The sequence below is a fragment of the Loxodonta africana genome, chromosome 8 (genome assembly GCF_030014295.1).
Source record: "Loxodonta africana isolate mLoxAfr1 chromosome 8, mLoxAfr1.hap2, whole genome shotgun sequence".
Lineage (NCBI taxonomy): Eukaryota > Metazoa > Chordata > Mammalia > Proboscidea > Elephantidae > Loxodonta > Loxodonta africana.
In genome coordinates this window covers 1090318-1104348 of record NC_087349.1, presented here as the reverse complement: position 1 = coordinate 1104348, position 14031 = coordinate 1090318, and the positions used below count along the sequence as shown (strand labels likewise).

At 45.5% G+C, this 14031-nt stretch overlaps 1 protein-coding gene across 6 annotated transcripts in view; it reads right to left on the bottom strand.

Moving 5' to 3' along the window:
• Nucleotides 1–14031, bottom strand: part of EZH2 (enhancer of zeste 2 polycomb repressive complex 2 subunit) — a 53249-nt gene that overhangs the window by 20605 nt on the left and 18613 nt on the right. For 4 of the 6 annotated variants that reach the window (XM_064289581.1, XM_064289583.1, XM_064289582.1 and 1 more), the window contains exons 4-6: nucleotides 3953–4069; nucleotides 1266–1386; nucleotides 380–520 (exon numbers count right to left, since the gene is read on the bottom strand). In XM_064289581.1, the coding sequence (XP_064145651.1) occupies nucleotides 380–520; nucleotides 1266–1386; nucleotides 3953–4069 (379 nt within the window). Of the gene's footprint in view, nucleotides 1–379; nucleotides 521–1265; nucleotides 1387–3894; nucleotides 4070–7037; nucleotides 11045–14031 lie in introns of those variants that run through there. The other 2 variants (XM_064289585.1, XM_064289586.1) reach the window with 2 other exon arrangements.

Sequence of the window (14031 nt, the reverse complement as noted above, 5' to 3'; positions counted from 1 at the left end):
GTCTCAGAATAACAGTTTTTCCAGGAAGCACGGGACTGGTGCAGATGGGATGCACGTTGGGCCACTCACAACCCCAGCGCTGTCCTTTTGAGAACGCAATCCTGCACACATCTGGCCTCATGAAATCCGTCCCTCAACTACAAAGCGGGTCTAGTGACGCACTATCTTGTGTGTAGCAGTCGGTGCCCACGTGTGCTCAGAGTGCCCCCAGGGAAGACCACAGCCTGGTGACGTTATCCTGACAGCCAGGAAACAAGGAGCCCTGGTGTTACAGTTTAGAAGACTGTCGTGTGATAGTTAACAAAAAGGAGAGAGAAGGGCTCAGTGCTGCGTTCACCGCACTGCTGGCAGAGCTGCACAGATGCCCTGACAGACGTACCGTCACGGGGCTCCTCCAGGTCTTTCTGCTTCTCTTCTCGCTCATCAGGGTCATCTGCATCGTCGTCATCATCATCATCACTGTACTGACCAAGCGCATTCACCAGCTCCACAAAGATCTCGTCATTGATAAACCCGCACTCTGAAATTTACCACATGGATTATCGGAAGCCTACGGGAGGGTAACAGAAGCCTGTTCTGATGCGGAAGAGAGCCACAGCCCATCAGTCAGCACCAGAGCGTAACTGCTGAAACACGAGTGGATGAGACCCTTCTCGGGACTGGCCTTGGCCAACTTCGGAAAGCAGGTTTATCTCCACCACCTGCATTGTCTCCTTCATCACCCCTCTCCAAGGTACCCAGGGGCATGGACCTAGCTATCCACTAATGTGGTAATGGGTGGTGACCTCCCTCCAGACACTCCCATCAGCCTCTAGAGATGGATCCAAAGCCCCAGTTCTACTGACAGACATCCAGGGACTGCAGGCGCCTGGCAGGGCCCCTGGGCAGCAGGCCAGTGAACACCTTTGTGCTTGGGCCACACTGAGTCTGCCTGCATATCACACATGGGCTGAGCCACCCACTTCACCATGACATAGTCCTGACACCGGCAAGCTTTCATACAGTTTCTCTGACACCATAACTTATGTTACAACCAACTATGGGATCTTCCAAATGCCTGTCAGTTACATGGCAAATGTGATCCTCCAATTTACAAACAGGGAAAACATCAAAAATTTTAGCTTGTGAGCCCAGGCAAGTTCTTACTGACCAGGGCAAAACCAAACTTTAATATTTAAAGGCTCTTTTCTTGCCTGTGCTCAGTAAACCAGAGTACCTTTGTCAGGCCCTTGGTCCCTCTCCCTGAGAAATAACTAGGTGCTCACCTCTGTCCCCATGCACTTTGCCATCATAGTTCTTGATCAGCTCTTCAATGAAGGTCCCGTCCTGGTCTAAAACTTCATCCCCCATGTAAGGAATGTTGTGTAAAACAGTTTCATCTTCCACCTCAAAGTAAAAAACAGATGCAAATCAGCTACCTAACAAGAAAGAAATGTCGTATTTTAGTTATGTCTTTACCTGGTCCCCCAGATCTTAAAGTTAGGCAGCAAACCCTAAAACAAGACCCCTCTCACCAATTAACCCATTATCTGAGGAAACTGTTTACAGAGATTTTTTTTTTTTAATGCTGTATTTTAGCTAACCTGTCATCAATCGTTAAGACTTACCATTATGTTAAGAACCTCTGAGCAGGGAAAAGCTGCTGCCAGTTACACCAGGATACACCACTCACTGTCAGACACCTTCCTACATTCAGACGTTAGACAGGCGGGGAGGGGTCTTAAACTGATGAAATCAACTACATATAGCTATATTTTTAAAACAGCAGGATAAGAATTTCTGAGCTTCGTTTTATGATCAGGACAAAGAGTGCTCCTGGTCCATTAAAGTTTACACTAAAAAGATTCACGCTTGTATGTGAAATTCCACAATAATGTAAAATATGTCAGTCCTCAGGTGAGTGGGATGCCTGTCAAAGCTGGGCAACGCTACTAAAAACGACAAGGCTCAGAAGACAATAGGGATGAGGAGGGTGCCCAGCAGGGAAGAGCCAGAGAAAAGTTGAGGGTGTGCTCAAGCTGACCATCAGAGACCCCCGATGGCGAGCTCGCAGTGTGGCCATGATGAAGACGAGGGTTCCATGGACCACACTTAAGGAAACTCACATGAAGTGAGCACAGGGCTCAGTCTTAACAGGTCTTTGAATGGGTGACGGTTGAAAACAGAAGTATAGAGAGGCAATTCTCATCACAGGACGGCCCAGCTGGCCCCTGACTGAGCAGCCCAGGGCTGTCTGAAGTGGGCTAGTCAGGTCAGAATCAAGCAGCAACTCCGGTGGGCAGGAGAGGATGCAGGAGGTGCCTGTCAGTACAGCAGACAGGAAGCGCAGAGAAATGACATGTGGACCAGTACAGAGTTCTCACAGACAACGGTACTCAGACAGCTGAGAAGGGGGTGGGAGAAAGGAGGACAAATGAAAGCGCAGGCTCTCACGTGCCGGTCTACTCCAACCTGAGGAAGTGTGCACACTAGAGAGGCCTGTCTTCGTCTCATCTGACCTGCTGAGGCCCACTAGAATCAGGAGACTGTATCTCTTTGGATGGAGTCCCTGAGTGGCGCAAACAGTTAATGCACTCAGCTGCTAACCAAAAGGTTGGAGGTTTGAGTCCACCCCGGCATGGCTTAGAAGAAAGGCCTGAAATTGACTTCCCAAAAAATCAGCCACCGAAAACCTTGTGGAGCGCGGTTCTTCTCTGATACACACGGGGCTGCCATGAGTTGGAGTCAGCTCACTGGCAACTGGGAGTGGTAATTTCTCTGGCCATAAGCCAAGATGAAGGGACAGCTGGGTCCTTTTGTCTTCCCAGGTGTATCCCTACAACCTTTGCTCCCCAGAACGTATTCCGGCCCTTCTCTAAGGGCAGTCTGCCTGATTTGCTTTGATCAGTGCCCAGCAGAACCCATGTGTGACTTGTGTACATCGCTGACACTGCAAATACTATGTCCTTTTGGAATGTTACAGTCCATGTCATACAGAGCCTCCTCTTGGCTCTGGCAGTCGGAGTTTCTGAGCAGCAAAGCCTCACACACATCTGTACAGCTACAGGACAGCAGCTAAGATACCATCAGCCCCCACAGGACAACTGTTCAAGAAGTTCCTGGAGACATTAGCCAAACCAAACCCACTGCCATCAAATCAATTCCAATTCGTAGCAACTCTATAAGACAGAGTAGAACTGCCCCATAGGGTTTCTGAGGAGTGGCTGGTGGATTCGATCTGCAGACCTTTTAATTAGCAGCTGAGCTCTTAAACACTGCACCACCAAGGCTCCCCTCTAGAGACATTAGAAACATTTAATTCAAAAAATCTAATGATTCTCTCCTGTAGGCTCACCAAGGACTTCCTTCACCCTCTTTATTAGCCCTCCCATTTTATATACCAATTAATACAACTCTGTACTTTTTATCTAAAAGTACAACTCAAGAACACAAAATGGACTTTCTTTCCATCCCATCTCTGTCATCCTACTTCCTTCCACGAAGAGTCAAATGCCAGTGTGTCATTACAAGTTATGGGGCCACTGTCTGGCAAAACATGTTTAAGCTGGTGTTCTATAAGCCCCAAGAATATTTCATCATGTACATTATCGCAAATAACATGCTTCCTAAAATGGTTTTAAATTATGGGTTCTCAACTGACAAAAACTCAAAGTCAGACTGGGACTGCAGGGTGCTGACTGATCTTTGAAAGGATAAGAACTTTAAGCTTCATCTTTTAAACAGGTTTTGATCCCAGGTGTGGTTTTTGCTGAACCGTTTTCTTTTGGTGAATGTTTTAACCTAAGGAAGCAGGACTAGTGAAAGAGCAACCCTGTGAAGACTGTAAAAACCAGCCGAGGCTGCCACTGAGGCCCTTTTACTTACATTTGATCCCCTTGGCAAACAGAAAATTACCGTGCATTTCTACGTGAGGTGGGTCTCCAGATGGAGTGAGCAGAGAACAGGTACGCACCATGAAGTTCTGCTGCAGGGGGGACCAGGAGTACATGATGGGCACGGAGGCGACCGCGTTCAGCGTCTTCAGGGGGATGGCTTGTGTGGGGAAATCCAAGTCACTGCTCACGGAGCACTGGGGCAGAAACGACAGAAGGCACTTAGGACTGGACAGCCTCGAGGTGCAGCTGGCACACTGTCGAGAAACTGCCCACTTCAACAGGGGTGCAAAGGGTATCCTCTACCTCCACCTAGGCCAGTAAACTTCACAGCCCCAAAGAGCCTCTCTTCTTCCTTCTCTTTTTAATTAGAGTGAAAACAATTCTTACATTTTACAAATTTTCAAACCCTCTAACCCTTCATATACTTACCAATATCAAGAAGAAACAAACGTTATTAACCACTCCACACTTTTCTTAAATCTCAACCACATGGACGAGTAATATAAAGAGCAAACATGCCACTTACATCTTACCCAGTGAGAATAAGGAAACTTATTAACCTTTTTTTCCCCTTTTTAGTATTTGCTGATATTATCAAATGATACACAGATATAAATGTAATATATCTGAGTTTCAGTCACAAAATGGAGTCAAATAGATTCCGTAAAGCCATAATCTCTAAATTAGTAATGACAACAGCTAAAAGTTAGCGCTTCCTATGTGCTAGGCACTATTTCAAGCACATTACATGTTTTATCATATACAGCACTGTAAAATGGGTACTATTCTCAGCCCCATTTTACAGGCGAGAAGACTAAGGCAAAGAAAGGATCAGTAATTCACCCAAGGCAGTACACTGGACAGGTACACCCAGAAAGCCTGACTCTGGAGCCCTGCCCTCACACCCCACCCACACACACTGCCTTAAATACCGTATTTCATCTAATCTACGATGGCATCGATTTTAAGGCACACTGTTACTTTATATATCACGAAGGAAAAATTGCTGCCAATTGACTATGACACAATGCTTTCTCATCACAGCAACTCCAGGACACATCCCAGTTTCAGGTGTTAAAATGTTAACACATACAAACTTTTGATTCTATGAAATACGGTACGTCTGTGCTAGAGGCAACCTCAGCACTCCTCAGGGCCCAGGTATCAGCTTTCTTGTAAGCACCACCACCCAGTGTCAGGCCTCCAGGCCTTCTCAAAAACGCCCTGCAATCAGTGAAAATTGAGCAAAGAAGTCGAACTGAAGGAGTAAAATGAAACAAAAAAATTTTATATACACACATGTGTAACTGTTAAACGTCTCATTTTTTAAAGAAGTCTTGAAAACACCGGGTGGGTTTGGTGGAATCAGAGTGGAAGCGCACGCAGGCCAGGCCCTCGCGCTCCATCGGCCAGGGTGATGCTGCCATAGACACAGCCATCACAGCCCAGAAAAAACTCCTTCCTTGGTCGAAGGTTTATGGAGACAGTGGTTAGGGAGAACTGTGCCAGGTTAACCCACTGGTCTGCTTTCCCAAAGGGCAAAGATAAAAAGTGATCACACCACCAAGCCCAGGGCTCCAGTAAGTAATGGGCGTGACCAGCTGCTGACACTCGGGAACCTGATCCAGCCCGCCTCCTCCCGTCCACAGGTGACATTTGTTGAGCACCTACGATGTTGCAGGCACTGTGCTAAGTGGTTCTACTCATCACAGCCTCAGGACACAGGTGTTTGAGCACCACAACCTCACAAATGAGGGGTGGGGCTTGAGAAATCAAACAGCCCATCTTCAGAAAGGGGGCGACCGACACAGCCAGGACCAGCGGACTGTGGCAGGGACAGCCCCTGCCAGACAGGCTGCCAGGCGCAGTCACCAGCACACTGTGTGCAGTGTGGGAGAGGCACAGGGAGCCCGATGGCGGGGCGGGGGGGGGGCTCCTCTCTGGTGGCCAGGTGTCCCTCCTCACCTGACTGGGCAAATGGGGAGGAGGGGGGCAATAATTACCAAAGTATTAGATACCCTCAAGTGATTTTAAGTATAAAATAATCTTCGTTTCTTTAAAAAATGTAAAGTTTTTGATCTTGGTTTTAAACTTGCGGCCAAATGAACTCTGTGGCTTAAATTCTGAAGATCAGCTGCCTTTAAAGCTTAAACCTGCTTTAACATTGAAATCCAAAATCACAAAGAAGGCCAGTTAGGCAGCTGAGTATACTTTTCGACAACTAGATGGAGGTCTCTCTTCTGTGTGCACCAGTGATGTGGAAAACGCACTGACGAGTCCACTGGCTTTCCAGGAAGAGCAAGGACTTCACAAGCACGGAAAGTAAGAAGCAAAGGCTATATATAGTGCTGAGCACTACTTCCAGTCCCACACCTGTCACGCTCCCATCCACGTCTTCCCAATTTTGAGTCAGGAAATAAGCTCTCTGAGGCAAAAGCAGCTGAGGCAAAGTGTCGTTGTATCTCTCCCATAACCAGCACAGTGTCTCAAAACGAGTAGGCACTCAAAAAATGTTTCTGGAATGAAGAGACTGCACTTCCTCTGGTCTCCCCTGGCAGAGACATCAGCTCCAATTTCTGTTTAAAGCTAAGAGAGCAGGCTATTCAGAAGACTGAAGGTCGAGCCCACGTAGGTATCTTTGTAGGAGCTCCAGAGACCTATCCCATCCCATAACTATTAACCTTAACTAATAACCACATTCCTTTCTTTTATGAAATACTCAAATGCAAAAGCATTTGATGGTAAAACAAATTTGGGAATTTCTTAATTATTTATTGACTTATAGGAAAGCAACTCAAAAGTCCCAGTTACTTACCAGTAACTTCTTTTTCTTTGAAAATGTATCATCCTTGACCATTTCTGTAATTAAGTCTCATCTCTCTCAGATTCTGAAAATGATGTTGACCTTATGGGCAGTCTCCACAACGTTTTACTTGACCAGAAAGGCCCCGTGTCCTAGCACTCACCAGGAGGCCTGTGCAGACGACCTACGTTCTCCAGCTCTAGCTCCAACTTGAGGGCCACACAAGTTAAAGTCATTGCAGACGGCAGTCATCAGTCATAAAGGAAGAACAGAACTCTGCTAGTTATCAAGGATGCTACCTTTTCAGAGAAGCAGCTTACTGGTAAGGAACGAGGTTCCTCTCAGGACGGTAGACTTACATCAACCAGCTGGTACAACAGGCGAGCACGTGGCTGGGCCACTGGGGGCTGCAGAGGGGAGCCACGCCCAAACTAGCAGCTGTAGGAGGACACAGCCCAACTGAGACTCTTGGCAGAGGCTGGTTCCAAGCAAAAACTGTTATGGAAAACCGCGGAGGGAAGAGCAGGTGAGTGGCCTGCAGGGAAGGGAGAAACATTAACACACCTACTATGTGCCACGCACGGTGCTAGAGACTTCACAAACGCTATCGTCTTTAAAATCCACAGCTCCCTGTGGTGCAGGTGTGATGCCCTGTTTGACAGTGGGACCCCCCAGAAGGCACTAGCCATAGCCATCCTGCCTGAGCAACCTTCAACATCAGGAGGGTTAAGTACAGCTTCCTTATAGTAGGGGAAATACAGTCCATTAGCCAAGTGAGAAAGTACTCCTGGACACTGACTGCCCCATTTAGTTCACGCCAGAAGACACAATGAACAGTTGATATTATCTGATATCCTTCAGCCTTTCCAAGTAAAACAACAAGGAGCCTTCTCACAGCTATGGTGTGGGAAGGTCGCCACCCCAGGGAGGAAGTGAGGAGAAGGCATTAGCTGCCACCCAACTCTCGAGAAAAGCTTAGGATGGTTTCCGACGCTCCCTATATTCTTCAGGATTTGAGCAGAGAAAAGATAGCACGCCCCAGTTTAAAATCAGCTAGCCCTTCTAGTGAAAATGATAGCGTATAACTTAAATTCAGGCTCCTTTTGTGGGAGTAAAGTGCTGAAGGAAAAACTACCTTCAAGTGTGAGATATCAAAGAGTGCGACAACTGTCCACCGTGGGCAGAGTTAAGAGGCGGCAACACAGGAGTGAGTTTATAACCTGGTTGAGAAGCCAAAGTGGGAGAGGGGAGACATTCCTGAACAAAATATGTGGCTCAAACGGCAGAGGGTCAGAAATAAAAGTGGGGAAGAAAACAAACCTGACAACCTCATGAAAGCAGCGAATCATGGGTATTAGAGCAGAGAGGAGCAGCTCCTACCAGAACTGACCATAAGTTATCTCCACTGTGTTACAGGTACTGACTGCCCAGCGCCTTTGCAGACTCAGGGGGATCCGCCAACCTGCAGCATTTGACAACTGCCCAGCGCCTTTCCAGACCCAGGGGCCTCGCCAGCCTGTAGTGTGCAGCCACAACTGCCCAGCACCTTTCGGACCCAGGGGACCCACCAGCCTGCAGCATGTGGCCAAAACGGCCCAGAGCCTTTCCAGACCAGGGGTGACCTGCCTGCCTGCCCTCAGTGTGCAGCCACGGCTGCCCAGCACCTTTCCAGACCGGGAGTGACCCGCCAGCCTGCAGTGTACAGCCACAGCTGCCCAGTGCTTTTCCAGACCCGAGGGGACCCGCCAGGCTGCAGTGTGCAGCCACAACTGCCCAGAGCCTTTCCAGACCCAGGGGACCCACCAGCCTGCAGCATGTGGCCAAGACTGCTCAGCACCTTTCCAGACCTGAGGGGACCCGCCAGCCTGTAGTGTGCGGCCACCGCTGCCCACAGCCTTTCCAGACCCAAGGGGACCCGCCAGCCTGCAGTGTGCGGCCGCTGAGCTCGCACAAGTGCCAGAAAAAGACGCTCTCACAGGGTCAGTGAGCTCACACTTCTCCCTGGAAAACAGCCACACCCATGTGGAACATGAGTCAGATAGTGTCTGGAACACAGCTTCCGGGGTTTAGAGCCCTTCAGCATCTCCTAGCTGCAGAAGCCTGGCCTTCACTGTCAGTGAAAGAAACAAAAATTCAAACACAAAAGCTAAGAAGTAGAATAGAGATGCTGATACAAGCAGCGTCGTCTGTGCTGGCCCGACAGCGGGCTGTCGTCCCTGAAGTGCTAAATCCTTGCTCAGAGGTGGACTTGCGCAGGTGATCACCCGCAGGTGGGGTGACTCTGTTCATCTCTGCAGAACAGATTTACCTCTGCTCCTCGACACAGAACGGTGGACCACTGGAAGGGCAAATAGAGAAAAATTAAAAACCAGAACCCCAACTCGCTCTTCATACAAATGGAATTCCTGACAGGTTAGAGGATATCAAAACATAAAAAATGAAAACAAAAAGAACTACAAGAACCAAAGAAAAAGACAGGCAGATGACTTTACAACCCTGAAGAGGAGAGAGACTTCCCAAGCCTTTAAGAAACACCAAACCAACCAAACCCATTGCCGTTGAGTCGATTCCGACTCATAGCGACACCACAGGACAGAGTCCATCTGCCCCGTAGGGCTTCCCAGGCTGTAAAACTTTGAGGAAGCAGACTGCCTCATCTTTCTCCCACGGAGCGACTGGTGGGTTCAAACCGTTGACTTTTTGGTTAGTAGCTGAACACTTAAGCCTGAGCCACCAGGGCTCCTTTAAGAAACACAAGAAAGAAAAAAAATTCCAATTGGACTACAAATTGGAAAGTAAGATCTACAACACAGATGGTTAAAAAAAAAAAAAAACTAATACTCATAATACACAGAAAGTCCTTACAAATCATGAGAAAAAAAAAACCCACTGCCTTCGAGTCGATTCTGACTCATAGCGACCCTATAGGACAGAGTAGAACTGCCCAATAGAGTTTCCAAGGAGCGCCTGGTGGACTGGTGGACTCGAACTGCTGACCTCTTGGCTAGCAGCTGTAGCACTTAACCACTACGCCACCAGGGTTTTCAAATAATGAGAAAAGGACCCCCTAATTTTAAAAGATCCAAGACCATAATAACCAATTCACAAAATACATATAAAACAGACAACAAAAAGACTCTATCACTGATTAAATGAAATTCAAATTGTGGCGATTTTTTTACCTATCCAACTGACAAAGATGAAAAAGACTGATAATATTTTGTGTCAGGAACATACAGGTAAAAGTGTCTACTTTCATAGACAGGAGGGAGAATATAAAACAACTGGGGCTGGAGAAATCTGGTGGTATCTACTGAATTCTAAATATGTTGCAAACAGAGCCACACATTTGCACACACGCACATCCTTCTGCCCTTGCAATCCTTCTATTTCTAGGAACTTCTACAAAAGCATCAAAAGATCCAAGAATTTGTGTGAAGGACTTCACAGCAACACTATATATTTGTAGAAATCAAAATGAAAACCCTAAATGCCCATTAATTAAGAAGAGGCCCAGGAATTTTGGTGTGTCTTTGAGAGTGACGGGGGGCTGGGTGGAGGCTGTGGCCTGTTGCACAAATGCTGGGACAGTCACCTGGACAGTAATTTTAAAAAATAAAGTCATCATTAACACATTAGTACATAGAGAAGAAGAAATCTGGACAAGTGAAAGTCAGGGGACTTGGACGAGGGGGAATTCTGCCTTCTGATTTATAACTTCTGTGTTATGTGAATTTTCACAATGATAACGTATTACCTTTTGATTGGTGAGAGAAAGACAAAAGTTTCATTAACCCCACACACACCCACACAGGCTAGTGTAAAACTGTCTCCTCAGTTGCCAGGGTAGCTCGGGAAATCTGCCCCAACTCTCCCAAAATGTTACTCAAGTAATATTCTTTTTAAAAGTCTTATTGAGAGAAGATAAAACAAATTCTAAGCAGTAAATTTAAGTCAATCCAGGTTATCAAGCTAAATTATGACAAAAGTTCTAGATCTAATTAAATTTTCTTAAAACAATTTTTAACATTCCTGAGTAGGTAAGCAGTTCCTTTGCTTTTGGTATTATTTTGTTTTGTATTTTAAATAACTGTCACATTTTGGTTTTTCATTTTGGGAAAGAGAAATCGGGGGGGGGGGGCAAAAGATTTCTAACTCCCTGTGATAATCAATTTAATAATTAAAAAAAAAACTATATACACAGTATTCTAAGAGAAAAACAGTACAAATTAAAAGCAATTTCTGCTGGTTTATGAGTTTTCCAAAATATGAACATTTGACATTTTTTAAAAATTCACTTATTAAACTTAAGATATTAAAATAAACGGAAACATCATAAATGACTTTTCTTTAAAAAAAAAAAAAAACCTTTTGGAAAAGTACAGAATGCTTATATCAGCTTCCTTTCAAAAGAAAAGGAAAGCCCTCTTTGTGGTCATTTAAGAAACGTTCTATTTCAGCCTAGAGAAAGCAAAGGCTGAATGATTTAAAACGTCACCTGGCCAGAAGGATGCCGTGGTACTAGGAGACTCAACTCTCCAACCAAAACCAACACGCAGCCACAAGAGGCAAGTGACAGCAGGGAGCAACCACAGGAGAGCTCCTGGCCCAAGAAGGGATGCTCAGACTTGTGGGGCAGACGCCTGGTGGGGGCAGACGCCTGGGCTCCTGGTCAGCCCAAGTCCCTGCTCTGAAAGTGAGGCATCACCTCAGCACAGAGCGTGGTGTCACACCTTGGGTACTATGCATGTTACTTTTTTTCCTTGTAAATAGTTTATAAATTTCTATTCACAACTGAGGTGACTGCACACCAAGTCAGCAAGTAATGCAATCAAGTGTTTACATATAAATGAGACAATAAATGTTCTTCTTCAACAAAAACACTTAAGTCCAACAGAGGCCATATTCTATGTTCTTTTGATGGAATCCCCTTCAAAAAAATTGTATTTGCAAATATCATTTCAAATATTACTAGAATGAGCAAGTCTACACACACGAAGAAGTCCAAAAGATGCTTTCCAGCTCTTCGTGTGTGAGGACGAGGCTGGCCCTCTGTGCTGCGAGGCTGGCTCTCTGTGCTGCCTCCACGGGAAACACACTGAGGAAGTCCTGCGCTTAGACGGACACCAGGTAGACAAGACACCAGCCTCTTTCAGCTACACGCTCTTCTGGGAAATGTCTGCATAATGGCAAGACATTTTTAAATCCCTAAACCAGTAGCACCACTTGCCCAGAAGACAGGCATTATTTGACCAAGCCTCTCTTCACAGTCTAATATGTAGGTAGTAAAAATCTTTATAAGAGGAATCAACGAAGGAGAAAGCACCTTCTGTTCTTGTCAGTGGAGAGACAGACAAAAAGAAATACTCTAATGAGAACTACCAGAGTAACTCCTAACCAGTTTCTTCATTAAACTGGAAAAACACACACAAGAAAGAATGTAATTACCAATTTAAGAAGATTTACAGAAGATAAAATTCTTCACTAAATGATAAGACAAAGTAATGAAAGTCACCTAGACACAATTTTTTTTTACAAAGAGCCACATATTTGGGCAATAAAGTGAATGTCCCTTGGCCTCCATCTACTGCATAATGACATTTTGAAGCTGAATATTCCTTTAAAAAATCAACTGGAAGAGTTAAAGAAATAAATGTAAAAAACTTATTACAGTCACAAAAATTTCTTAAAAGAGGAAACAGACACATACACTGTGTTAGAGTCCTGATGGCAACCCTGCTTAGGTTCTGTGACCTCAGCAATAAAAACAACAGGTACCCAAAGCATCTCAGAAGCACACACCAAAGACGCCTGCAGTTTACCCACCAGGCCTGGCTCCTCCACATTGCTGAAGGCAGCTTCCCCAGCAGGCCTCCGTGAGGTCAGACATCTTCACCAAGGTAACCTAGATACCCAGTAAAGAGTGAGTCTCTCCACTGCAAAAGCACAGAAGAGTCAACGCTTGACTCAAGAACAAACACTTGCCGATTCGCCATGCTGCCGAGGATGCAAGCAGACATCATCAGCACTCAGACAGGACTGGCATGTAAATAAGCAGTTAATTGGCCAAGGCGGTCCTGGCACTTCCAAATGCTGAAAGCTCAACTCAGGTCTTGGATCAACACTGCATCGGAAATCCTGCCAAGCCCAGTGCTCTACAGTCTACAGGGAAGACTTTTCAAAGCAGGCCAACTTCTATCCTCCTGTGTGTCTGAGTTACCTCATATTCCAGTGCGTAAAGCACACAGAAAAAATGCATAGAAGCTGGAAATGCTCAAACTGAAGAAAAAACAAGCAAGGAAATATTCTCATGTGAAAAACAAGGGGTTAGACTAAGAGATCTTAAAGTCCTTTCCTTTCCTAAAATTCTGTGATTTATTATTGTGATAATGCCAAAAAGCTTATCACAAATGGTATAAATCTTCGGTGATAATGGTTCAAAAAAAGGGGTAAGTAAACAAGAAGTCATTTGAAGCAGTATCAGCTTCAAACAGTAGCTCTAAAAACTAATGACCTTGACCAGGTAAGAGATGCAAGTGACAAAAGCTGAATTCCTGAGGCTGGGGACTCTTTTCCTTCTTTTTCCAAGTATTTTGTGATAATCTTTTTTCTCCACCTGTGTAGCAGTGTGGAAGTACTAACGTTAGAAGACAGTTCTGTTTTATTAAAATGCTAATTTCTTCTCACAATTTTTTATTTCACATAAACTCTCAAAAAAGTTAGGTATCTTTAAGTTCAATTACTTTTATCTCCATTTGACAAAACTGGAAGCAGAATTCAATGAGTAAATATTCCTGTGAAGTTTCACAAAGACAGTGAGCTTTCGTGCTTCTTGCTGTGTGTGGGCAGCATGCAGATCATGAGAGCAGGCAGGTAGACTCGCTCCTATGGATGCTTCCTCGCCTTGCCCAGAAAAAAAGGAGCGACAGGAAGGACGTGCCCCTCCTTAAGACAATGAGGGTAGGTCTGCAAAGCCCTGCAACACAGGGCCAGGAGCCCCTTTCGCTGCTTTTATTATAAATCTAAATTGGACTTTGGAAAGCACTTTGAGATTTGTGATGGGTAGTAAAAGTAAATACTGCATGTGTTTCTACTTTATTTCTCCAAATCTCAAAGATTTACCCGGGGGGGGGGGGGCGGGGGGGAACAATGCTTCCTTTTTCTTCATCTCTAAATTTTCAAAAGGGTCACCAGACAGATCTTTCAAAAAATACTCTGAAGCCCTGTCCTTGTCCTTTTTGAGAACACTGTACCTGAAAAGTGAGAGTCCCTTTCATCCCCAGCGTGTTAAAACAAAGTCATTGGCCTGTGGCATTTAGAACACACCATGGCAACTTCCTGAGTATCAGAGAA